General features: G+C 40.1%; 1 protein-coding gene across 1 annotated transcript in view; it reads right to left on the bottom strand.

Moving 5' to 3' along the window:
* The window catches only part of PAPSS1 (3'-phosphoadenosine 5'-phosphosulfate synthase 1), a 147311-nt gene that overhangs the window by 27915 nt on the left and 91593 nt on the right, over positions 1 to 27803 (bottom strand). Inside the window, exons 10-11 of the mRNA XM_049885571.1 lie at positions 16331 to 16599; positions 530 to 759 (exon numbers count right to left, since the gene is read on the bottom strand). Of these exons, the coding sequence (XP_049741528.1) occupies positions 530 to 759; positions 16331 to 16599 (499 nt within the window). The remainder of the gene's footprint in view (positions 1 to 529; positions 760 to 16330; positions 16600 to 27803) is intronic.

The following is a 27803-nucleotide window of genomic DNA, read 5'->3' as shown; positions in this document are numbered from 1 at the left end:
CTGGTTCTGTGAGCTTATACAAGTTATTTCACCTTGTATGCCTCAGGTCACTTACCTGTAAAATGGGAACAATAACAGCACCTACTTTATAAAGGGGTTGTGAGGAAGAAATAATTTAATGTCTTTAAAGCAACTTGGACAATGTCTGTCACACGGAGATTGCTCAAACATCAGCTCAACTCTCCTTAGCAGATGGCCTGGGCATACTAAAGCAGTCGTCAGCATGTCCTTGGACTACTACTATATGCTCGGTAAACTACGTAGACACGGTAAACAAAGAAAATGTCAGTATTGACCTTAAAGAATTCAAACCAGAGTTCCTGGAACCATGAACCATGAAAGTAGGTTCAAATTTTTGTTACTGTTAACTTCCAGTATACTGAGAAACTAGTTTCTTTGGTTTGCCTTTCTCTGAAATGGCCACAACAAAGTCTGTCATCCCCAAAGTTGTTGTGAAGATGAGACAATGCTTACAGCAGCTTAGACTACAAGCTGTTTGGTAGATTTGTGCAGAGAATGTAAAACTTACTGTTCTGAGTCATAGTAGTCCATACACTTCTTCTTCTTGTTGTAAGCTGCAACTCGAAAGGGAACTATTTCCAAGGTGATCAGACCAGGAGCCATTGTCAGCACTTTGGCACCATGAGTTGGCTCATAAAGATCCTTCCCTGTTTCTGGATGAGGCATGCCAGCAGGGTCTCGTCCAACAATGTAAAAATTGGCCCCTGCAACCATCCGTGCTCTGCAGTGCCACTGGACCTAAAATAAAATTTTCATATTAGATAACTTATATTTTTTATGACCAAGTACTTGGAAGTAGTAAGTAGATAATAAATGCATATGCTTCTTATACAGTCAATATCTATCAATAGGATATCTCATCAACCTAAATGTATCATCTTAGGATGCCAGAAACAAATTGGGCACCCCACCAAAAAAAATTCTGAAAGCATTACTGTGTAATTATATGTATTTATGTGTTACCTACGAGATATGTGAATGTACACGTTTCTACGTGTATGATTTTATATAAGTACTGGATATCATTTATATGTGGTTTAAAAACTAATCTATGAGGTCAGAAGTCAGGATAATGACTGACCCTTGGAGAGAAGTGGACAGAAGGGACTTCTGGTATACCAGTGATGTTCTCTTTCTCGATCCGAGATAAAAAGGTAAAAGGGTGTGCTAACAGTAGAAGTTCATTGAGCTATACATACACTTATGATCTATGCATTTTTCTCTGTATTATACTTTAATAGGTTAAAAAAAAAAAAAACTCCTAGATAAAAATTATGTAAGTGTTTCCATAAACTGGCATTGAGAAAATCATGTAGCTAATGGATTACAACCCAAGATGCTAGGATAAGAATAAAATAAGAGGTCAGTTGTGAGTAAACAACCATGTTGTATCCAAGACTAGTTTTGAGGCCTATATCTTCATATTAGGAGTTACTGACTAAAAACAAAAATTTAGTCTAGCACCTAAGAATCGTGAAACTTTAGAGCTCAAAGATCATCTCTAATTCAACGCTCTCATTAAAATTTGAAGAGAGTGACGCCCCAAAGGTTAAGTGGCCAATAAAGCTTAGAGCAAGCCAGGGCTAGAAATCTGGTCTTAGCTCCCTTCAGTGTAGGTCTCCTTTACTTAGTGATTTACACAACCATCACTGTACTACTACAACAATGTATAAATGATGACTACACATGATAAACAAAACATCTTTACTGTTTCATTATTATTTTACTCTCTCGATAGTTTCTCTTATACCAGGTACTTACATTTTTATCAACATAATTCAGAAAGTGCAAAAGTACAAAGGCCATCCCATACTCTACTTGAATTGGTCACCTTGAGGGGTTTTAACTTTTTTAGTTGTTTCTACTGATGTTTACCTCCATTGTTTTAAACAGCACGCTTATTCTGCCTGCTGTGTCTTCACTGTTTAATTTTAGATTTTACATGATAGAGATACTATTTTGACATTACTTAGAATTTCTACTATAAAAGATCATGTCTGCCTCTTACTTCATTCTCCTCACTCCCCATCTTCTTGCCCAATATGATGATAACAACATTTATCTGTACAATGGGGGTTATAGTATTTACCTCATAAAATTTTTAAGAAAAAATAATAAGTGAAATATATGAGGACTTAGAATAATACATGGTGCACAGTAAGTACACAATAAATGTTATCTGTTATTACCGACTCAACTTATCTCCTAAAAAGGTAAGTTGAAGTTCTAACCCCTGGTACCTATGAATTCGATCTTGTCTGGAACAAGGGTCTTTTTAGATGTTATCAGTTAACACGAGGTCATACTGCAGTATGGTGAGTCCTAATTCAATCTGAGCGTAAAAGAGAAGGGTCACAGAGAAAAAGAAAAACAGACATTTGAGATGAAGTTATGCTGCAGTTACAAACCAAGGAGGGGCAGTGGTGGTTCAGTGGTCGAATTCTCACTTTCTACGTGGGAGACCTGGGTTTCTCGGTCCATGTACCTCTTGCCCAGCTACCACTTGTCAGTGAAGGCTTGTGTGTTGCTACAATGCTGAACAGGTTTTAGCAGGGCTTCCAGACTAAGACTAGGAGGAAAGGTCTTGTGATCTACTTCTGAAAATCAGCCAATAAAAACCCTATGGATCATAACAGTCCAATTCCCAACCAACCACGGAGATGGAGCAAGACTGGGCAGTCTTTCATTCAGTCTTTCAGTTTCACCTGACTGGATGGCACCTAGCAACAACACAAGCCAAGGAACACCTGGGGCTACCAGAAGGGGAGCGGGACTAGAATGGACCTTCCCCTGGAGTCTCTGGAGAGAACATGGCCCTGCGAACACCCTAAATTTGGATGACTGGCCTTCAGAACTCTGTCTGTAAATTTATGTTCTTATAAGCCACCCAATTTTGTAATATTTGGTTATTTGTTATTATCTTCATCATTATTTTATTTCCCTTTTTGTACAACTGTTTCTTTTTCCCAGAGCTAATAACTGCCCCGATTTTCCACCTGCTTAGTTTTCCATATATCTATGTTTCTTTGCACCTTACTCTAGCCTTCTTCCTGAGCACACAGATGAACTACAATTGCAATAAGGGAGCCCTGGTGGCACAGTAGTTAAGCGTTTGGCTGCTAACCAAAATGTTGGTAGTTCGAATCCACCAGCCACACCTTGGAAACCCTGTGGGGCAGTTCTACTCTGTACTAAAGGGTCGCTTTGAGTCAGAATCAACTCAATGGCAACACGTTGGTTTAGATTTTTGTCTGTAATAAGTTGTAGCCATCAGGCTGAGTTCTGACCAAAGGAATGAGAACCCCTTCCAAACCTGGTCCATTTAAAAAGCCTTAGCATCATCCTAGCTCTTACCTCGGTCCCATAACTACATCTTTTTCTACTATAGCGTTGCTTCTGCTTGCAATGAACTGTAATAGTTTTGTATGAACAACATAACAAAGCACAATGCTAACTGACCTTTGTACCCACGTATGCTACCTGTTCCTTTACCCATCCTCAGATTCAGTTCTTAATAAAAACTGTGCTCATTCCCCTCTGCTCCTACACAGCAGATACAAAGAAATCTCCTACTTTAGAGTCAAGAATTTTTATCAAGAGGTCAGTCAGCATTTTACCATCAATTAACCACTTTGTATCTCCATTTAAATGGAAAATCTTTTCTGCCTCAAGCAAATCAGAAGCACCTTTCATTGACTGGCTATATTAAAAAAAGGCTATGTTCTCTAAACTCAGGTGAACTTAATTTGTTCATTAAATATTTATGCCTAAACTCTTCAATCATTCAAGCATCAGAAGGTAAGTAAACTGAGAATGTAAGGTTTAATTTTAATATGTAAGGATGCTTGGATCATTTAATCCCATCCTCTCTGCCCTTTTTAAACAAATGAGGAAAGTGAAGTCCAGAGCATATTGGTCACAGTCACCAGTTCTCCTAATTTTGAGTCTTGCAAAAACAGCAAACCACAAAAAAAAACCCAAACCCATTGCCATCAAGTCAATTCTGACTCATAGTGGCCCTGAGGGACACAGCAGAGCCGCCCCATAGGATTTCCAAGGCTGTAATTTTTTTTTTTAATCTTTACAGAAGCAGACTACAACATCCTTCTCCCACAGAGTGGCTGGTGGGTTCAAATCACGCACCTTTTAGTTAGTAGCCAAGCACCTAACCACGTAGCCACCAGGGCTCTTTCTGTAAAAATACCAAACCAAACCAAACCCACTGCCATCAAGTCGATTCCAACTCACAGGGACTCCAAAGGGTTTCCCAGGCCATAAATCTTTTACAAAACCAGACTGCCACATCTTTCTCCTGTGGAGCCGCTGGTGGTCTCACAAACTGCTATCCTTTCGGTAAGCAAATGCGTTAAACTACTGCGCCACCAAGGCTCCGTATAAAAACACCAGAAAACTAAATTCTCTCTTTGACCTCTTCTAAAGATTATATGAGAAAACTAAATATAAACACAGTAAACATGGAATCAACATTCCCCTGCAGGTGATTAAAATGATTTTAGTGAATGGCTCCCCCATGAGAATATTTCTCAAGTTTTAACAGACAAGAAGAAACAACACAAATCCAATTTTTCCAAGAATGCCTACTGTAAGTCAGCTTATAAACCACTGAAAAGTTACGATGCTTTAACCGAGAGACTGCATTCCCGTTAAGCCACTGCCGTGGAGTCGATTCCAACTCATAGCAATCCTATACGACAGAGTAGAACTGCCTCATAGAGTTTCCAAGGAGTACCTGGTAGATTTGAACTGCCAACCTTTTGGTTAGCAGCTGTAGCACTCACCCACTACTCCATCACGGTTTCCAAGGCTAGAACCTACAGGGTGGTGTATTTGATTAAGAACATGGAGTCGAGATGCCCTAGACTGAAATCTTGGCTTCACCCCTTAGTGAATGAGTGCCCTTGGGCAAATTCCTTATCTAAGCCTCAATTTTCTATTTAATAAAAATGAGAATGATAATGCCTCACATAATAATGAGACTTAAAAACATTTAGGATAGCCCCTGGCCCTCAATAAGGACAGCCACAACCATTGCTGCTGTTCTCTTATTCTGTGAAACACTTTCTGACAACCCTAATTAAATTAATTGCTTGACGCTGATTAAATACAAAAAAAATTTTTTTAATCAGTGTTTCTAAAGAAAATTCATTCCTACTTGGAAAAAGAAGGTATGCTGCCTAGAAGATGGCCACTAAAAACCAGTATAAGCTGCCTGTTTATCTTGCCAGCAGACTGAGATCAAGATATATTATCTTTTTACACCCATTGCCTACCACCCTGTGCTTGAAAATGTTTGAATGCATATTGATGAAGCAATACAGGACTATTTCTAAACTCTTTTTATAAAGCCTTCTAAGAATCTATAAATGGCCAAGCTAACAATAAATGACTTACCTTCTGCTTTACTTGCATCTATGTACCACATTAAAAAAAAAAAAAAAAAAAATAGCTTTGCTGCTTTCTTTTCTGATCATAAAGGTAACTTGATTTCCATGTGGCAAACACTGCTGATTGCCTATATAACAACTGACTTTGCTCTGCTCTGCTAGTCCTTGATGACAGAAACCACCACCATCCAGAAGGATAAAAATGCCAGATCCTTGCTTTCTCAGCCTTCCTTGCCATACGTCAGGAGCATCTGACCAAATAATGGGACCTTTGCAGAAGTCTGCTGGGAGGTTTCTGAAAAACTTTTCCTCCTGAGAAACCATTTTAATTCTGGAATCCATATTTCTGGGTCCATGAGGTTGGGGTGACCCACAGGAGCCATTTGCCCTTAACGTGTCCTTTTGAACCTTAAGCCTTTAAGGAACTACTTAACGGAATGTCACCTTCAAGTCAAACAATAGCTTAGCAAAAGCTGCTTAGGAGAGGCCATTCTGCCCTAGGCACTGCACTGGGCTCTTTTGGAGAATTACAACGACCTTCAGGAAACCCTGGTGGGGTAGTGATTAAGTGCTACGGCTGCTAACCAAGAGGTCAGCAGTTTGAATCTGCCAGGCCCTCCTTGGAAACCCTATGGGGCAATTCTACTCTGTCCTATAGGGTCGCTATGAGTCGGAATCGACTCAACGGTAGTGGGTTTGGTTTTTCTGGTTTCAGGAGACTACCCTACCTGGGCCCTGCCTATGTAACCTGTTTTCACTATCCCCTCTTCAGAGTACCTTCCTGAAACTTTCAGGTTGATGCTCCCCAATTCAAATTGTATCTACTTACAATAAATATATTCTGTTATGCTAATTTTTGGTGGTTCTCTGCACATTTAGGTTTTTGACACTGCCTAATAAAATGCTCGGAGCCCTGGTCGCACAGTGGTTAAGAGCTACCATTCAGTTTCGTTTATCAAAATGCTCCATTTCATTTGTCTGAAAATGTCTTTACTTTACCTCTACTTTTAAAGGATATTTTTGCTTAAATATAGAATTCTAGATTATATGGTTTCTTCCACCCTCTCCCATCTCTTTCTTTTTGCTTTTATTTTCTCTTAAAGATGTCATTCCATTGCTTCCGGTCTGCGTGGTTTCTGATGAGCAGTCATCATTCCCATTACTTCCCTATATGAAATGTTCCCTCTCCCCACTGTCTTCAAGATTACTCTTTATCTTTCATTTTCAACATACTCAGTATGATATGTCTAGGTGTGATTTTCTTTGTATTTATCCTTTCTGAGACTGACTGAGCTCCCTGGATCTGAAGGCTGATCTTTTTCTCCCATTTGGGGAAATGTTCAACCATTATTGTTCAAAAATTTCCTGCAGCATTCTCTCTCTCTCTCTCTCCTCTTTCTGGAACTGCAATTATACTTCTGTTAAGACAGCCTGCTACTGTTCCCAAATCCCTTTTTCTCAATCTACTTTCCTTTTTTTTCCCAAATAATTTCTGTTGATCTGACTTCAGTTCACTGACCTTTTATCCTGCCAACTCATCTGCTGTTAAGTCCCATCCAACAAGTGTTTTCATTTCCATTTTCATTTAAAAGTATTATACTTTTAAAGTTCTTGGTTTTTCATTTGATTCTTTTTTATATATATATAGCTTCCTTTTTTCTGAGATTCCCCATCTATTCATTCATTAAGATCGTATTTTTCTTTAAGAAACTTTAATGCCCTTATTTACAAATTCCAACATCAGTGTCGCCATCTCAAGGTAGGTATCTAGTCACTCTTCCCTGCTTCTTCATATGTCTAAGCCTGAATTGTTTTCTTTTAAAGAATATTAAAAGCTTGGTTCTAGTAGGCAGGTAATTTACTGGCACCTCTCCTTATCCTTTTAAGGCTTGATTTTAGGCCTTGTTGGGAAGGTCCAGTCTAGCCCTTTGTGCCAATTATCAATTTATTATCTCTGCAGGGGATGACAGGATGCTTTCTGGGGTGACTGTGGAACACTTTATTAAGGTTAACATTACCCCCCCCAAATTAAGTAAACATAGCACCTAAATATCATTTAAAATAAATCTAAAAAAATAAAACATTTCTTAAAATACAACTCAAATGTTACCTAACCTGGTTCATAGGGCTCCTCCCTTATACTGCTTAAATGTGTTTCAAAGTACACGAACCACAACTTTTTATATTCACTACAAGCTGGGGGAAAAAAAAGGAAGGATGCCTAAACTTTGCAAAAAATATTCACAAGAGTGAAGATTTCTACAACATTCTGACCATATTTTAAAAGTTTTGCTAAAAAATATTTTATTTTTCCTTCTCTTTTATATTTTATTGACCTTAACTAAAACATGAATACACTTCAGCAGAACTTCTGCAATTCCAGTCCCCTGACTTATTTGGTAGCAAAACCTGATCAAAACTAGCATGAGGTTATTTATGGCATTTACTGATCCCGTTCAGCATGAAAAACCATTTGTTTTGCTACAGAAACATGAATGTGCTTAAGGCTGGGGTACTGTCCCAGACATACCAGGCGAGTTAAATCATACATGACTCCAGAGATTTTGGATAAAGAACTATGGACCTGTGTCACCTACACAACAAACTTATGAATAAAATAAACGAGTAGAAGACAAGATTATCAAAGAACTCAAAGGTACAATTAAACTTGGAGTCTACAGTTCCCTAATTAGGCTCGAATCTTAAGGAATAATGTCCCTTTGGGTTGTTAAAGAGCTCTTAGTAGTGTTTATCGGGAGGAACGAGTTTATGTCTTAACAGAGACCCTATTCACTGCTTCAGATAATGATGTGAAGTATGGAATAATTAAATAAACTGGCATCCTAATGGCAATATGCTCCTACTCTCTCTGAGAACATCTACCCATATGCAGAATCGGATTCTACGAAGGAGTCATTTAACAGTACTTGGGTAACTTTCATGGCAAAGAAAAATCCTTAACTTCAACAATGCATTTTCTCAAAAATTCAACTGGATTCTCACTGAAAACTTCATAAACCCAGGATATAGCGGGGACAATGTCAAGAGTTAGTTGTATATATCCAACATTCCAAAATACAACTTACTTTAAGCACTTTTATGTAATAGGTCTTAGGAAGCATTTTTGTCCTTTATAGAAATGAACTTAGTAATTCCTGGGAAGGAACACTTAAAATTTCTTACATGGTTAATATCCTACAAAAATAAAAATGTACATATATAATACCTTTTTAGCATTAGAAAAGTAACTCTCTCTCTCCACACTCACTCTGCCCCTCACAATTCCTAAACTAGAATTTAAAAATCAACCCATTAAATCTTTACAGACTGGAAAATCATGAGCATCCTGCTGATAACCAAATGGGCTTAACAGCTGCTCATTGTTCTGAAAAGCATTTGTGCTAGAGGAACAAAAAATCTGGTCCCAATGCCTCCTAAATGACCTACAGAAAATGATTAAAGGAAGAGTTATTGTTTTTATTATTATTAGTTGGCAAATAAGCATTACTGGCAGACTTTTTCCTGATGTCACTGGAAAAGCTACAAAAATGGGTTCTTTTTTTTTTTTTTGCTACAAAAAAAATTTTTCACTTAAGGCCGTGAATATGCCAAATAAGTCAGACACACAAGTGAGGCACTTGAGAAAAAGAAATGGATAGTTTTCATAAGGCTCTCAATCTAGCAGTTTTAATCTTGCTAGGTCATAAACAGGAGCCCCAGTGGCACAGTGGTTAAGCATCCGGCTGCTAACCAAAAAGATGAGCAGTTGAAATCCACCCACCACTCCTTGGAAACTCTATGAGGCTGTTCTACTCGGTCCTACAGGGTCACTGAAAGTCAGAATTGACTCTATGGCAATGGGTTTGGTTTTTGTTTTTGTCAGGTCATAAACATTAAAATATTAAGATGTTAACTAGAATTTCTAAAGTTTATCCTTTAAAAGTTCAGATGTTAAAAATTGCCAGATCCAATGCTTCCTGAAAAGAACCACCTCTCTTAGTTTATAATTTATACTCAGCAGAGATCTATAAGCAGATATGACTTAATGTGCCTTTTTACTTACTCTTCCTAGAGACCCTAGAAGCTCTGTGTAAACACCCAGAGCATCTGACTTTTTTGCCAGCCCCCCAACTGCCCAGGCACATTGTTACCTAGTGGCTCCTTGGGAACAGTGGGTCCTGGTGAAAAGCACACACAGGCTGTGGAGTCAAGACCTGCGTTTCAGTCCTGCTCTGTGTTTCGCTGGCTTTAAGACCACAGGTAAGTTATCTGGCCTCTTGAAGCTTCAGTAACATCACTAATAAAATGGGAATAAAACCTACCTCACCAAGTTATTGTGGAGATTAGGTTACACAATGCATGTAAACCATCTGTTGGATGTGTAATACATAAGCAAGCACTCAAAGACTTTTTTTTTAGCTTTATATATTATCGAACACCAAAGAACATTCCAAATCAGGCCTAAGACACATGCTCTGACATGAAGCTTAGGGAGTAGGTCATCCCAGGTTCTCTGCCATCATCAAAACTCTAGGGCTTTACAGAGATGTACGAGGCAGCGTTGAGGGACAGAGTTTCCTTGATGTGGGGACAGAATCCTCGGGATGTTGAGAACTTGCAGCGAAATGTTTGTTATTGTTTTTTAAGTCAGCCAATAATATTAATTAGTATATATTGTTATGAGCTACACAATGTATTAAGTGATTTACATTTACCCTATTTACTCCTCACAACAACAAAAACATAAGGCAAGTTATTAGTAATACCATGAAGGGAGTATCGATAAGAATAAAGTATCAGTGAGAATACACAGAGGAAGAATACAGATTATACAAAGAATACTTCAACTCACAACTCTAAGCTATGATAAATAAAAAGTCCGAAAGCCTCTGTCTTAGTTATCTAGTGCTCCTATAACAGAAATACCACAAGTGGATGGCTTTGACAAACAGAAATTTATTCTCTCGAGCCAGAAGTCCGAATTCAGGACACCACCTCCAGGGGAAGGCTTTCTCTGTCAGCTCTTGGGGAAGGTCCTTATCATCAATCTTCTCCTGGTCTAGGAGCTTCTTGGCACAGGGACCCAGAGTCCAAAGGACACGTATACTCCTGACTTTCCTCGCTTGGCGATAATGAGGTCCCTCTGCTCACGTCTCTTTTATATCTCAAAAGAGACTGACTCAAAATACAACCTAGTCTTGTAGATTGAGTCCTGCCTCATTAACATAACTACCTCTAATCCTGACTTGTTAAGATCAAAGAGGTAGGATTTACAACACATAGGAAAATCCCATCGGATGACAAATTGGTGGACAATCACACAATATTGAGAATCAGGGCCTAGCCAAGTTGACACACATTTTTGGGATACACAATTCAATCCAAAACTGTCACTGTATTAGAGAATCCACCTTTACTGAATGTCACTCAGGACCATCCTAACTCACTATTCTGGCACTCCTGGAGAATACGAATTTTTTCCCAGTCTGTTTTCAAAAAACCAGTGGCCACAAATAAAAGCAACATTCTATGGAAGTTATAGCACATGGCCCTGGAGCCAGACTATCCGAGTTCAAATTCCATCTCTACCACGTACTGTATGACTTTGAACAAATGACTCAACCTCTCGGTAGGTAACTGTTTTGTTTGTAAATTGGGAATAATAACCCTCTTAGGGAGATTGCTATGACTTGGAATCGACTTGATGGCAACTTTTTTTTTTTTTTAATGGAATCCCTGGGTGGTAAAATGGTTAACAAGCTTGGCTGCTAATCAAAAGGTTGGATGTTTGAGTCTACCCAGAGGCACCTGGGAAGAAAGACCTGGTGATGTACTTCCAAAATACCAGCCACTGAAAACCCTGTGGAGCACAGTTCTACTACAAACAAGTCGACTAGACCGCAACTAGTTAGCCTCTTAGTGTTGTTATAAGGATTAAGTTAGTTAACATATATAAAGCACTTAGAATACTGTCTAACCCAGAAACCCAGTGCCGTCCAGTCAATTGCGACTCATAGCAACCCTATGAGACAGAGTAGAACTGCCCCATAGAGTTTCCAAGGAGCACCTGGTGGATTTGAACTGCCGACCCTTTGGTTAGCAGCCGTAGCACTTAACCACTATGCCACCAGAATACTGTCTAGCACATATAATAAGAGCTCAGTAAAAATCATCTATTATATTCTATATCTTAATCATTGTGTATAACTACTTACTACTCCATTTCCTCTTCCATGAAACTGGCTCAATGAGAAGAGTTTTGAGACTGGTTAAGAAATAGTAGGTATTACACAGTGTTTAGCTAAACAGTCAGGGCTAAAAGGCCAAAACAGCAAAAATGAAAAAGATGGTCAAGTACTGGGGAGGAAATACACTGCTGATGGGAAAGGAAAATGGTACAACCACATCAGAAAACTGACCGGCAGCATCTATTAAAGCTGAACAAATGCATACCCTGTGACCCAGCAACCCCACTCCTAGGGATATAACCAGCAGAAACGTTCACCAAAAGACACGCACTAACATCTTCATGGAGTCCTGATGGCACGGTGGGTAAGAGCTGAACTGTTAACCAAAGGGTTGGCAGTTCATATCCACTAGCTGCTCCTTGGAAACCCTATGGGGCACTTCTACTCTGTCCTATATAGGGTTGCTAAGAGTCACAAAAGGTTTTTTTTTTTTTTTTTAACATCTTATAAGGACTCTTTTAATAGCAAAAACTGGGAAACTGCTTAAATGGTCTTCAACAGTATTTGGTACAATCACACAATGGAAGACTACACAGCATTGAGGATGAACAATCTACAACTATACACAACAACAGGGGTGAGTTTTACAGACAATGTTAGTCAAAGCAGCCAGATACAAAAGACTACGCACTCTAAGATTTCATTGATAAAAAGTATTAAAACTGGCTAGATGCACTACCCAGGTCCTCCCCTTCAGGAAGGAAGAATTATTCCCCCAGCTTCTGGGAACAGTGTCAGCAGATCCCTAAGCTGTCAGTCCTCTTTAAAAACTGCCAGTGCTGCAAAGAGCTGTCTTACTCGAGGGTATGTTCCCTTCCCTAGGCAGCCAAAGACTGGTCAACACGGGCATACAAAGGTCTATTTCCTATGCAACTTAGAACAACTCTGGAAGGCCTTTTCAGATTCCCCAAGGTGCCAACTGAGGCTTCCACTGAGGTTGCATCGCAGCTCAACTTCTCCCTCTGCCCAGTCCACAGGTGTTGATCCCAAACAAACTTCCTAATAAACTTCCTGAAACCTAGCTGTCATGGATTGATTTATGTCCCCCAAAAATGTGTGTATCAACTTGGTTAGGCCATGATTCCCAGTATTCTGTGGTTAGTTTTATGTTAAAGTGGGTTAGGGCAGAATTGTAACACCTTTACCAGGTCACATCCCTGATCCAATGTAAAGAGAGTTTCCCTGGGGTGTGGCCTGCACCACCTTTTATCTCTCAAGAGACAAAAGGAAAGGGGAGCTAGCAGAGAGGGGGGACCTCATGCCACCAAAAAAGCAGCACTGGGGGCAGACCGTGTCCTTTGGACCCTGGGTCCCTGCATCTGAGAAGCTCCTTGACCAGGGGAAAACTGAGGACAACAGCCTTTCCTCCAGAGCCAAGAGAGAGAGAAAGCCTTCCCGTGGAGCTGACACCCTGAATTTGGACTTTTAGCCTACTGTACTGTGAGGAAATAAATTTTTCTTTGTTAAATCCATCCACTTGTGGCACTCCTGTTACGGAAGCACTAGATAACTAAGATACTATCTCAGTCTCAGAGTCTGCATCCCCAGCTAATCCAACCTTCAACGCAAGCAAACTGGATTTATAATGCTAGAAGTCAGGATAGTGATGGCTAATGGAGGGAGGGAAGGTAGTGAGTGCAAGCGGACAGGAGGAAGAACTTCTTGGATGCTGTAAACAGTCTTGCTTTGATCTGGGTGCTGGGTTATATGAGTGTGTTCAGATGAGAAAAATTCATCTAATTGTACGCATATGAAATGTGCCCTTTTTCTATATATATTGTACTCCAATATGAAGCAAAAAGAAACGGAGACAAATCAAAGAACAAAGACAAAGAAGACAAAAAGTGATCAGAATAGGAGAGAACTTTAAAGAATCTTTGGTTCTTTAAATAACCGTTTACTGTGCACTTAAACACAGCCTAACCTGTGAAGAAGTCTAACCTGTGATTACAAACCAGCTGGGGGCGAATCAGGCACAGACCAAGCCTGGACTCCTCAACAGCTCTCTCATTCTTGTTACCAGACCATGCCCTTGTGGTAACAATCAAAGTAAAGACTGAGGCCGGGGAAGGGCCTGTTGCAGCCAGCACACCAATTAGCTTGCAAGGAAAAAGACTCTAAGGAAAGCCAAAATGCAAGAGTCCCAAAGGTACCTTTAGATACCTCATTTTTCAATCTCCCTTAAAAAACACACCTGGCTCTTAAGTCAGGCGGTATAAAAATCTTTTTAATTTAGACAAAAGACCCTGACTCTTTGTGGTGCTCTCTGAAGAAAGGATTTTCTGTTTTACTATAGCTGACTATTTTTATTATTTATCTATTCCTCCACTCTCACCTTTTGAAAAGCAATTTTTATTTAGTTGATAAAACTTCCTCTCTTCCTTCTTTTAAACTGGGAATAAGAATGCAAAGAGGAAAAATATGTCCTAAACAAGGAAGGTGAATTCCTTCACTTTCCTACCCGACTCTTAATCATCATAAACCTGTTTGCTTCATCAGGGGTCATGCTCTCCAGCAAATCCCACCTTCTGCTGACACTAATCTGTGCCAAACCAGTCCAGGGAAGCTGATCCAAAAATCGTAACTTTGCTTCCCTGGTCAGTCCAGACCTCAGTTGTTCCATGCATCCTTTTCTCTCATCCCCAGCCACCAGGGTCTGGGACCGAGGGTACTGGCAGCCAGCTCAGAAATCCACATGACTCGCTCAACTTCAGCCCAGCCAGCCCTTTCTCTCTCATGCCCGGCCACCCATGGCTGCATCAGAGCACACAAGTTAAAAGGACACAATTCTTCAGACTGTCAAATAGGCAGACACCAGCCACTGCTGGCTCTCACTGTCCCTGTGGGTTCTATAATTCCCTGAAATGAATCACAGACCATAGGGAAAGGGCTATCTTTAATCTAGCAGGAAAAAAGACACAAACACGTAGGGTCAGGTCTAGGAGAAGTCTTTGTGCAAAGCTTCCATATCCCCAAAGGACATGGCTACCTTCTCCAACCCAGAAGCTTCACTGAGCCCCAGTCTTCTGAAGCCATTATCAGCCTCACCACACGGCCATGACTAATTACATCATACCTCATGAGGCTTCGTCAGTATTGGGCCCCTAGGTGAGCCTCTGTCCTTAGGGCTCATATCGGCCTCACCACACGGCCATGAATTATATCATGCCTTTTTTCATGAGGCTTAGTCAACATCAGGTCCCCAGTTGAACCACCTCTTAGGAACCTAGAACAAAAAGACAAATTGCTTCCTGCACCTCACACTGTTCCTAACCCTAACTCATTTGGGTCATTCCCATGTCACAAACCATTCATCCTATAAGTTAGAAAGACCTCAGGCCAAAAGATTCCTTCAAAAACAATAACACTACCACCAAAACAGAGGACAGGCAAAGTTTTGGAACAAAACTACAAGTTATTTCTAAAAAAATTTGTTCCCTTTAAGATGCAAGAACTAAAGGTCTCCAGTAAACCAAAAGGCTAACGCTGGCCAATTTTTATGAACATTTATACCAACAAAGAGGGAAGAACATGCAGAGTTTTATCTAATGTGGAAGCCCCAATGCACTTTTTTAGGCTGGATCCAAAAGAAGCATTGAATACAGTTTAATCTTTTAGCTTAATGTTGGTTTTTTTTGTTTTCTTGAACAAAGAGAAAACAGAGCACACAACTCCGCAACTAAGTGCCAATAAAAATGTTTAGGCTCAATCCCAAATAGTCAAACATATTTGGATTCTCTTTTAAACTTTTTTTTTTTTTTTTGGAGGAAAACATAGCAGAGTGTATAAAACTAAATTATTTAGATTCTTTTTAAAAGGGTTTGCCTTCCAGATAAATCTTACTAAGTAGATTCATCTCCCTTCAAGACAGGATGAAAAATAATGCAATAATTCTTTATTTTGAAAACAAGAAGCTGGGTAAAAATTTCCCGCCCACAGTTTTTTAGGGCATTCATTCCTTTATTCATTCCTTGAAAGCCTACTCTGCACTGAAGTTAAAGCCTCATTAAGTCTTCTTTATACATGAATATAAAAAGATCCCAAAACATCGCTTCTGACCACCATCTAAGAAGAAATCCAGAGCTCCCCTGTGATCAAGAAGCAATTTGACTTCCTGATTCTATTATACTGTAGTCCTTTACAAAGGGACAAATGAAGAACGTCTCAACTTTTTTTCTTAAGACACCATGCTTTTATTTCCCACTGAAATTCCTTTAGCCCTTCCAATATTCAGAAGCAGCAGAAATCAGGACAAAACTGTCCCTTGGGAGAGTAATTTAGGCCTCTTTTAAAGGGATCAGATCAGTGCTTTCAGAGCTGGGTCTGCAACATGCCAGCAGGTACCTTTCCAACCTGATCCAGCCCACTTTCTACAGGGAACATTTCCCTCCTTCAAAACTGGGACCAAGAATCACAGTAAGAATGAGAAGCCACTCTCTGCCTTCCCTTCCCCAAGAAGGCACAAGTGATCTTTTGGTGGGGCTGCCTCTGGAAACCATCCTTGTCAGAGCAGGGGAGTACTCCAGCTGCTGAACGCTTGGAACATATCTACAGGTGAAAGGAAAACCAGTAGACAGGTCTGTTATAGGTGACACTATGTGTGGTAATAAGAGTGGTTTCAACAGTGCTTCAGTGAAAATCTTAGCTGCGGTCTACCTCAGTTGGCCCAGCATACATCATGGGAGATGGGAAGATAGCCACCACTGTTGTTTCAGGATTCAGGACTCCTTCCTCCAGCACTGCGGCATGCTGCCTCATACGCCACATCAAAGGAACATCATCTTCCTTTGTCCAGCCACCAAGAGGGTGAAGGAGGAGAACGGGGCGCCGGTAGCCCCTCTCTAGAAGTTGCTTATGGGTGTCCTGCATTAACAGAGCATGTCCATTGTGCACTGGGTTGCGTAACTGAAATGCAAAGACAGCGTCTGAAAAGAGAATTTTCAGTGTTAAGAACAGTACACTTGGAAGATTATCTTCCAGAAGATAAACAATCCCTCTTGAAGCTTGATGCATAGTATTAAGCAAACGTGTATATGCTCGGAAACAGAAACGGGTGAAAAAATACACACTGCTTTGACCATTTACTCAAGCAACATGACCTATATTTCTTCTATATTTTTATAAACAATATTATGTTTAGTACAGGATGTGTAGTGTCACAGTCACCGTCACGGATTTATAACAATGACTTTCTGCATTCAAGGGAAATTTGAGAATGGTTGTCAGACTTTCTGGTCCCAGTATCTGCAAGTGTTTGCAACAGACATAAATTCTTGATCTGTGCCTTAACCACCTACCATGTCAATTCCACCATAGGACCTAAGACACTGTTTTAATTAACGGAGACAGAAAGGTCGAAAAATTTGTAGTTTCAAAACTTTACTTACCATCCAAATAGGCTTATTTATACTGATTACTCTGTTTTATAAGCCAAAGACTGAGTTTTGAGTTGTAGTTTAGTAACAACAAAGTCCCCCACAAGTGCCATGGTTATTACTCAAAAAATAAAAACTGCTACATTGATTAAACTGGTTAAACTCTACATCTCCTGCTTGCAATTCTAGTCTCATTTCTACATGGGACGTGTCACCAGGAGACCTTTCTTAGGAGGCATGGTTCTTTGGGGTCATAGAGTAAACTCATACAACAGCATCAGAAGAACGTCCAGTTAGAAATCTCTATTTTATTACCCTCAGAACATCTAACACATCATCAGGCCATGCCGATTCAAGTGTGACTCAGACACTTTTCCTCCAATACTTTTTAAGCCATCTAGTACATTTTTCTAGTCTACTGTCAAGCCTGAGCCTATTCTATGACTATGACAGAAGGGGCAGGAGGGAGACTTTAGCCCTCTACTTGTCCAACTTGTCCAGGGTTTTGTTTTTTTTGCTTTATTTTTGGCCCCATTCTTTAACATTCCAAGAATTACAGTACTGACATTCTTTAATGAGATGGAGAAACAAATCACCAACTTCATATGGAAGGGAAAGAGGCCCCGGATAAGTAAAGCATTACTGAAAAAGAAGAACAAAGTGGGAGGCCTTACTCTACCTGATTTTACAACCTATTAAATCGCCACAGTAGTCAAAGAGCCTGGTATTGGTACAACAACAGATACAAAGACCGATGGGACAGAATTGAGAATATAGACATAAATCCATCCACATATGAGCAGCTGATATTTGACAAAGGCCCCAAAACAGTTAAACAGAGAAAAGACAGTCTTTTTAACAAACGGTGCTGGCGTAACTGGCTATCCATCTGCAAAAAAATAAATCAAGACCCATACCTCACTCCACGCACAAAACTAACTCAAAGTGGATCAAAGATTTCAACAGAAAATCTAAAACGATAAAAATCATAGAAGAAAAATTAGGAACAACCTTAGGAGCCCTATTACATGGCATAAACAGTATACAAAACATCACTAACAATGCAAAAGAGAAAGCAGGTAACTGGGAGCTCCTAAAAAATCAAACACCTATGCTAATCCAAAGACTTCACCAAAAGAGTAAAAAGACTCCCTACAGACTGGGAAAAAGTTTTTAGCTATGACATTTCCGATCAGCACCTGATCTCTAAAATCTACATGATACTGCAAAAACTCAACTACGAAAAGACAAATAACCCAGTTAAAAAATGGGCAAAGGATATGAACAGACACTTCACTAAAGAAGACATTCAGGTAGCTAACAGATACATGAGGAAATGCTCACAATCATTAGCCATTAGAGAAACGCAAATCAAAACTACAATGAGACTTCATCTCACTCCAACAAGGTTGGCATTAATCCAAAAAACACAAAACAATAAATGTTGGAAAGGCTGTGGAAAGACTGAAACACTTATACACTGCTGGTGGGAATGTAAAATGATACAAACACTTTGGAAATCGATTTGGTGCTGCCTTAAAAAGCTAGAAATAGAACTACCATACGATCCAGAAATCCCACTCCTTGGAATATATCCTAGAGAAGTAAGAGCCTTTACATGAACAGATACATGCACACCCATGTTCACTGCAGCACTGTTTACAATAGCAAAGAGATGGAAGCAACCAAGGTGCCCATCAACGGATGAATGGATAAATAAATTATGGTATATTTACACAATGGAATACTACGCATTGATAAAGAACAGTGAGGAATCTGTGAAACATTTCATAACATGGAGGAATCTGGAAGGCATTATGCTGAGTGCAATTAGTCAGTTGCAAAAGGACAAATATTGTATAAAAAAAATAAGACCACTATTATAAGAACTCAAGAAATAGTTTAAACAGAGAAGAAAATATTCTTTGATGGTTATGAGAATGGGGAGGAAGGGGGGTGGGAGAGCAGTATTCACTAATTAAATAGTAGATAAGAACTACTTTAGGTGATGGAAAAGATAACACACAATACAGGCGAGGTCAGCACAACTGGACTAAACCAAAAGCAAAGAAGTTTCCTGAATAAACTGAATGCTTTGAAGGCCAGTGTAGCAGGGGCGGGAGTTTGGGGACCATGGTTTCAGGGGACATCTAAGTCAACTGGCATAATAAAATCTATTAAGAAAACATTCTGCATCCCACCTTGGAGAGTGGCGTCTGGGGTCTTAAACGCTAGCAAGCAGCTATCTAAGATGAATCAATTGGTCTCAACCCACCTGGATCAAAGGAGAATGAAGAACACCAAGGACACAAGGTAATTATGAGCCCAAGAGACAGAAAGGGCCACATAAACCAGAGACTACATCAGCCTGAGACCAGAAGAACTAGATGGTGCCCGGCTACAACCGACAACTGCCCTGACAGGGAACCCAACAGAGAACCCCTGAGGGAGCAGGAGAGCAGTGGGATGCAGACCCCAAATTCTCATAAAAAGACCAGACTTAATGGTCTGACTGAGACTAGAAGGACCCCGGTGGTCATGGCCCCCAGACCTTCTGTTGGCCCAAGACAGGAACCATTCCCAAAGCCAACTCTTCAGACAGGGATTGGACTGGACAATGGGGTTGGAGAGGGATGCTGGTGAGGAGTGAGCTTCTTGGATCAGGTGGACACTTGAGACTATGTTGGCATCTCCTCCCTGGGGGGGAAATGAGAGGGTAGAGGGGGTTAGAAGCTGGTGAAATAGACATGAAAAGAGAGAGTGGAGGGAGGGAGCGGGCTGTCTCATTAGGAGGAGGGCAACTGGGAGTATGTAGCAAGGTGTATATAAGTTTTTGTGTAAGAGACTGACTTGGTTTGTAAACTTTTACTTAAAGCATAATAAAAAAAAAAAGATTTACAGTATTATCATTATGCTTTCAAGTTCTCTCATACATGAACATGACTAGTTTTCACCCAGAAAATAGCTGGAATGACAGAAGGTACAAAAGGACATGAAAGTCTTGATACAAATTATATGAGCATTTAAAATAATTCTGCTTTGAGAAGATGGGGGAAGGCGCAGACCTGAAAGTTTTTCTATCCTTCTGAATTGTTTTAATATTGACTTCCATAGGAACATCAATATTTCTTAACCAGGTGATTACTGCCTGAACTTAATTTGCCATTCTGATTCTGGCCTAAGTCTCATTGCTCAGTCTAGTCCTCTCTTCCCCGACTTTATACTGCCTTTCTTATAAACACCTTGCATCACAACAGAGACACTTAGTAAGCATTAGTGAATTCTATTCTTGGACTGATGTGAGTTGCTGTACTTGTGGTGGAGGAGGAACAGGGACTCTGGCCCAGCACTAGGGTGCTGCACTGGGGCCAAGGAGACTGCCTGTATAGTTGGGGCCAACAGGTGCAAGGCTGAGAAGATAGCCCATTTGATTGGGAGATTGCTTCCATACAGGGAGGGAAAGCAAATAAATAAATATAGAGGATAAGGACGAAGGAAGATACAAATACAGAAAGGAGAAAGGCTAGAATAAACCATGTGGTACTGGGTTAGAACTGGAAATATCAGTATAACTTCATGGATTTTCAGATACATAGATAGGTACAGAAATAGATATGTGTGAGTGTATGTATATAATTATGTCCACTGAAAGGTCCCACAAGCAATGAATATACAAAGGCAATAAGCAAAACTAGACCCCAAATTCTAGATTCTAAATATCATTCCACATTTAAGTGAACCAGGGTTCCCTGGCAAAATGGCTGAGTCCACAGCTGGAGCAAGTAGAGCACAACACGAGCTGGAACATCTCCTTGTACCATGAAGACAGAAGTGCTCAACGAATCATGGGGACATGCCAAAAAGATTTAGGAACCAGCTTGACAGGACTCCAATGACCAAACCCAGGACAAGCTAAACGTCAAAGTAAATAATAATAGCAATGGATCGTAACCCACTGGGTAAAACAGGAATCCGAGAGTCCACACAGAACAAAAGAAGTAAATGAATAAAAAAATGGGGGAGAAAGGAAACCTACTTTACAATAGAAGATCAACTAATAAATATAGAAGGAATGGCGGAATTAGGAAATCACCACTGGCAGTATTTATAGCATACGAAAACTAGTGGGTAAAAGTGATGAGAACAGAACATTCACAGAGTCTCAAAAGTCTCTCTCCCAAAATACTTGCTAATATAATTAGTAAGTAAGAACTATTTGTAAACTTTACAGCAGAAAGAAACTAGCAAACACATCTTAAACACATGATAAAAGTTAACTTCACTAGGTGTCACCAACCATGAGCCAACTGAGATAATGCACTGAGAGCATACTATTGCTTCCTGGGGTGTTCCTGACAAAATGCATGAATCTAATCATGAGGAAACAGCAGACAAACCTAAATGAAGACAATCAGTAAAGTCCTAGGAAACCCTGTGGAACACCTCTACTCTGTCCTATAGGGTCACTCTGAGTCAAAATCAAGTCAAGGGCACCCAACAACAACTTACTCTCAAAGAGAGAAGGAATGGAAGAGTAAAGAAAGTAAAATGCTAATAATTATGGAACCTGGGTGAAGAATATTCAGGAGTTTTTGATACTATTCTTATAATTTTCAGTAAATCTGAAACTATTTCAAAATTAAAAAACAAAGTACAATTTTAAGACAAGAGACACAGCAAGTGCTGTAATTACAATGCATGGGCCTTGTTGAGATCCTGATTCAAACAAACTGTAAAAAAGCAAAAAAAAAAATTGACTACAATGAAATTGTTAGAAATTTGAATACTGACTTGATGTTTGATAACATTAAGAAAATATTATTATGATTTTAGAAGCAATCATGGTATTGTGGTTGTGATTTTAAAAATCCTTATTTTTGAAAGATATTAAAATACTTATAGATGAAACAACATGAGATTTGAGATTCCTTCAGAATAACATGGGGGGCTTAGGTGGGGTGGATAAAGGTATAGATGAAACAAGATATGCCATGAGTTGGTAATTCTTGAAGCTGGGTTAGAGATATACGGGGATTCATTATACTATTATATCTACTTACACATATAAGTACAAAACCAGTTGCCTACTGAGTCGGTCCCAAGTCACGGTGATCCCTTGTGTGTCAAGAGTACAACCGTGCTCTGCAGGGTTTTCAATGGCTGGTTTCTCTAACAGATTGCCAGGCTTCCTTTCAAGGCACCTCTGGACAGACTCTAACCTCGAACGTTTTGGTTAGTAGCCAAGCGTGTTAACGATCTGCACCACCCACCCAGGGACTCCATATATTTATAAACCCAGTGCTAATACATCTATATAGATACATAAAAAAAACTAAAAATGTATGTATATATGTGTGTATGTGTATATATATATATATATATATATGTAATTTAACCTTGCCCCAAAAGAGGTCTGGCCTTTGCCCTCGACTTCTGGGAGGTAATCTGTAACGCCTTGGATTGTCTTGCCTGAGAAGAGTGTCTTTGTTTACCTGGGGGCTCTGGACCACACCAGAAAATCTAATAATGTGATTTATGGCAGGGACTTTGAGTCATGCAGTATCAGCTCAACCTCCAGGGGAGCTGAAGACTGGGGTCAGCCATGTGGGCAAATCAACCATGAAGACACAATAAAAACTCAGGACACCAAGGTTCAGTTGAGCTTTTCTGGTTGACAATACTCCAGGCATTAAGTCAAATATCAATACTAGAAAAATAAGATGTCCACAACGCCACAGGAAGAGAACAACTGGAAGTTCCATATTTGGAACTTTCCTGGACTCTGTCCTATTTGCCTTTTCTCTTGGTTGATTTTAATTTGTGTCCTTCAGCTCTAATAAACCATAACACCTGTCAGTGCATTCTGTGAGCCCTTCTAGCAAATGATTGACCCTAAAAGTGGTCTTGGGGACCTCTAAACTTGCAAGTGGTGTCAGAAGTGAGACAATCTTACAGACTGTGCTCCCTCAAACATCACAGTAGTATGTGTTTGACATTTTCCATAATAACAAGTTTTAAAAGAGAAGAAATATACAAACCCTTTTGCCATAGAGTCAATTCCAACTCAGAGTGACCCTATGAGACAGAGTAGAAATACATACGGTACCAGAAATAGTACTGTTTTGGAATAGGAAATATATGAGTTCAAATCATAGGTCTGCCAGTTTCTAGTCATAGACCCTTGCCTTTAAAGACTGAATTTCACCTTCACCATTTTTGAGATGGGGATGACAATTCAGTTATAAATATAAAGGTAAAACAATATAAAGTCCCTAACAAGGTGACATGCACATCACAGCCACTCTAAGTTTCTCAGGACAATTCATTCTTTAAAACAAAACAAAAGCACAACCATATCTAAAAATTTCCACGAGGAAACTGAACCCACTGTTCTGCTGGTTGCTCAAGGTTCACTATAGTACAAAAACTCCAAGCTAGTATTTCCAAGACGGGGGTGCATCAGCTCCGTGCTGCGATACACAGCCTTTGTCCTCGTTAATCAGGAACAGGCTCTTACCCTTGAATAGGAGACTTAGGTAATACGTCTCAGGTGTATGATGATTGCATTCCTGGATTTCCATCAGGTCAAATCCGATCTTGTAAAAGAGCCATTGAGCAAGAGTATTTATATAACAGGATGTGCAGAAGGAAACATAAAAAATAAATTCTATCTCAAATATACATATATCAAAGATTCTAATGATTTATCTACCTAGGCTTTCTTTCCAAACAGAATTAATCTAGCTCCACAATGGACATTTAACATATAAAGTTAAGATGGATCACTTATTAGAAGTTCACATTAGCAGCATATAAAGGATTTTAATGCCAAAATTTCTTCCAAATAGAATTATTTCCTTACTATCAGTTAGACTCAAAAATCCAATGACTATTTGATCTGTCTGTCCATTTTTTCTTGCCAACAGAGCCAGGTCCTTCCTAAACTTTTAGTCTTTTCAATCCTTTTTAACTATTTATCAACAAACTACACAAATGGATTTAAGTGTCTGTTGTTCCAGGCTGTATTTTCACCTTTACCATCTGGTTTCTCCACTGCAGAACTTATGAAATGGGAGCAAAGGAATCTTGCTGACCCGATGCACTGGAAGTTTACATTTTCAGATTACTGCCCCAACTCATACAGTGCAATATATATAGAACACTATTAAATTTTCCTCTTTTCATATATCCACTCTAAAATCAAGGATAGGAAAAAGAAAAATGAGCCACTCTGGCTCTGGGACCACTGATATTTCCAGAAATTTTTATTAACATGTCACATTTTTGTCCTCTTTTTCTTAAGGACAGTGATTCCCCCTTTGTCACACCATGATCAGTATAAAACATTTGCCTTTTCCTTTACCAATTCCTTACGGCTTAGTTTAAGACTGCTTTCTCTAAGATCATGGCTTCAGCGTGTTGGAAAATAAGAGAGGATTACGATGACTGAAAAGTAATTTTACCATTTATCCTTTCCATTTCTTTCAAGTTTTCTGTCCTCTGTGCCTGGGGAAGAAGCAAGAGTGACACAGTCCTGCCCTGTAGAAGATGCTGACACTATGAATCTAATGGAAACTTTCTCTGTAAAAGGCCTGAGAGAGAACATTATAGGGTCTCTGTTGCAACTACTCAACCCTGTGGTCCTAGTGCAAGAGCAGCCATCAACAATACATAAACGAGTGGATGCGGCTGTGTTCCAATAAAATGTTATTTACTAAAACAGGTGGCAGGCCAGATTTGGGCTGCATGCAGCAGTTTGCTGACCTCTGGAAGACAAATAAATGTGGCTGGTAGAGAAAAGTAAAAAGGGCGTTCCAAACAAGCAGACTGGTGTGAGCATCAGCACGAAAGCAGAAGAGCAGAGATGTGTCTGACGAACGCGGGATAGGCCATTTTGTCAAGGATGAAGGAACTGTGTAGCCGGATATAAATCCTGGCACAAGATTCTTATGCAGGATTTTGAATGCCAGGTTAGGGAGGAGGCTGCATACCAAAAAGATGTTTTGAGTGAGAAAGTGAAATAATCAGTACTGTTTTACAGAAAACTAGGACTGACCGGAAATGGAGAGTAGAGATTTGGTAAGAAGAGTGCAGAGGGGGTAAATCAGAGGACTACTGGTAAGGAACACATTCCCACATTTTTATATAAAACTTCCACCAACACCTCCCATTTTCACCATCCACTCAATCCATTCCTCCCCAGGACACCAGAGAGGGCCATGTGACAGATCACAATCTACTCACTGGTGAATGGGTCCACACTGTGACAACAGCAAAGACAGGCGCTACCCTCCCTCTCAAGCCTCTCCCCTTTGCCTGAGGTCACCTGAGCAGGGCTTCAGAGCAGGGTCTTCTCCATTAGTGACTCATCAATCTGCATCTTCTGACCAGAACTCTCCCCCTGAGCTCCAAGCCATCTCTTAAGAGTTCCACAGGCACCTCAAATTCAACTCCGGCTGGCCTCCACCTGCATCTCTGTCCCTCTTCCATGCCCTCTGGGCACACAGCACCATTACCCACCTTAGGGTCTTAGATTCCTTCCTCCCTTATCCTCCACATTCAATGAATCACCTTTACATCCTGGATCTCACTCCCAGCTCTACTTCGTTCATCACTGATGCACGTTATCCCTTCATTATCTCTTTGTAAGTCTTCTATCTACTAACCGGTATTCCTTCACAACCCACTCCCCCAATCTGATTCAGTCTCTGTACAGCTTCCCAAGCAGACAGGGAGAGCAAAGAAGCCAAATGAAAAATGCAGTTTTAGACATGATTTTTTTTATGCCTGAGGGTCGCTATAATTCGGAATGGACTTGAGGGCACTGGGTTTGGTTTTGGTTTTTATGCCTGAGGTGAGAGTGATAATGAAATTAGTCCTGCCCTCCAAGAGCTTATCACTGAGTCGGAGGAGGAAAAAACAAACATTCAGTAATTGGAGAATAAATACATGTAAAAGGAACAGACTTCTTTTAACTCCAACAGGACATGATTAGATCTGCGTTTTCAGAAGGTAAGTCTGGTGACTGAGGAGCATAAAGGAATGAAAGAAAAGAACGGAGACTCTGTTTCTCCACCTACACATGAGACTGCAGGACTAGATTCACTCACTCAGCCCTTCCTGCTCTATCACGGTGAATACGAAACATCTGCCAGATCCAAAAGGCACTTTCCTCTTTTAAACTGGCCCAGCCTCTCTACTGCCTCGGACATAAAAATATGCCTCACCGATCTCACAGCCTCAAGGCCTGGTAGCCGTGGAATCAACCCTTTATAGTTCATCTGCTTCCTTTTTTTTTTTTTTTTAAGTAAAAACAATGAAACATTGAAGGAAAAAATTGGGGGGAGGGAGGATCATCTACAAATGCGCAACCCAATACAACTGTTTGTTTTTTGCATCTCCTAGTCTTTCTCCTTAGGCAAACATTTTTACATAGCTGTAATTATAATATACATGACATCTTATGTTCTGCTTGGCTATTTTGGTGTAACCACCTGTTTCTGACATCCTGTAGTCCTCTTGGAGCAATAGGGTTCATTTCTGGGTCCTGTGAAATTCTTTCTTAACATACTCACTCAGGAAACTTATCCCTTCACCTGGATTCAATTACTATGCGGATACAGATGTCTTCTGTTAGCTGTATCTCTAAGTTCTGACCTTCCAATTCATCAGTTACAGAGACTTATAACTAAAAACATTTCAATATATATTGTTCGTTACCATCCCCCATACCCTCAATTCTTCCACCTTCACTATCAGTCACATCTCACACCAAACTCAGGTCTAACTCCTAAATCTAATCCATCTCCTGTATTGTCTGTCAAGTGAAGGAACACCCCAGAAGTTCAGAAGCCAATGCACTATGGAACCAAGTAAGTTAAGTCTGACCCCTTCTCCTTCTGGCAGGTGGAAGGGGAAGAAGAAAATGGAAAAGTGTCTGATCTGTGATACCCACTGCTATCCAGTCAGTTCCAACTTATAGCAACCCTACAGGACAGAGTAGGATTGCCCCACAGGGTTTCCAAGCAGAAGCTGGTGGATTCGAACTGCGAACCTTCTGGTTAGCAGCTGAGCTCTTAAGGAAATGACAACCATAAGCACTTCCTGATGGTGGGAAGAGTGTGGAGTACTGACATCAATGGACACATATAGGCATGGGCTGCCTACTCTACTGTCACTGTCATTATGTACTGTTGTGGCACAATGCACAGAGCCAGGTGGGCCTGGCTGAGCGTCCACAGACTTCAGTACTCCCTGCAGGACCTTCAATAAGCAATAAATGAGATGATGAGCATGAAAGTGCTCCTAAGCCTTAGTTACCCTTCCTCCAAATTTCTCAGAACTGTGCTTCACTTGCCAGTCAGAGCCTTGGTATGCATCCTGACCACTGAACCCAGAAATACAACATCTTCCCTGCTTCCTTCCTTTCAACTTCTCTGCAAAACTGCCCTACATACAGCAGTAATTAATAATTCTCCTCTTCGAATCCAACCACAGCTTTATTATTTGCCACTTTATCTAACCCAAAGCTCTCAGATTACATTTTCCCTGAATTAGTACAGTAGCCAAACAAGAAAGTACTAACAATCGTTCTAGAGTTGCCAGGCAGGGTTTTTGGCGTGTGTGTCTATATGTGTTTAATGTTTGCTTTTGTAGGGGGTTTTTGAAGGGAACTGTTAGTAAAAAGGGGCTTCGTTTCCCACCACTCCCTTTAAAAACCAAACCAAACCAAATCCAGTGCCATCAAGTCAATT

This window comes from Elephas maximus, chromosome 5, assembly GCF_024166365.1.
Source record: "Elephas maximus indicus isolate mEleMax1 chromosome 5, mEleMax1 primary haplotype, whole genome shotgun sequence".
Taxonomy (NCBI): domain Eukaryota; kingdom Metazoa; phylum Chordata; class Mammalia; order Proboscidea; family Elephantidae; genus Elephas; species Elephas maximus.
This window is presented reverse-complemented; position numbering and strand designations above follow the sequence as displayed.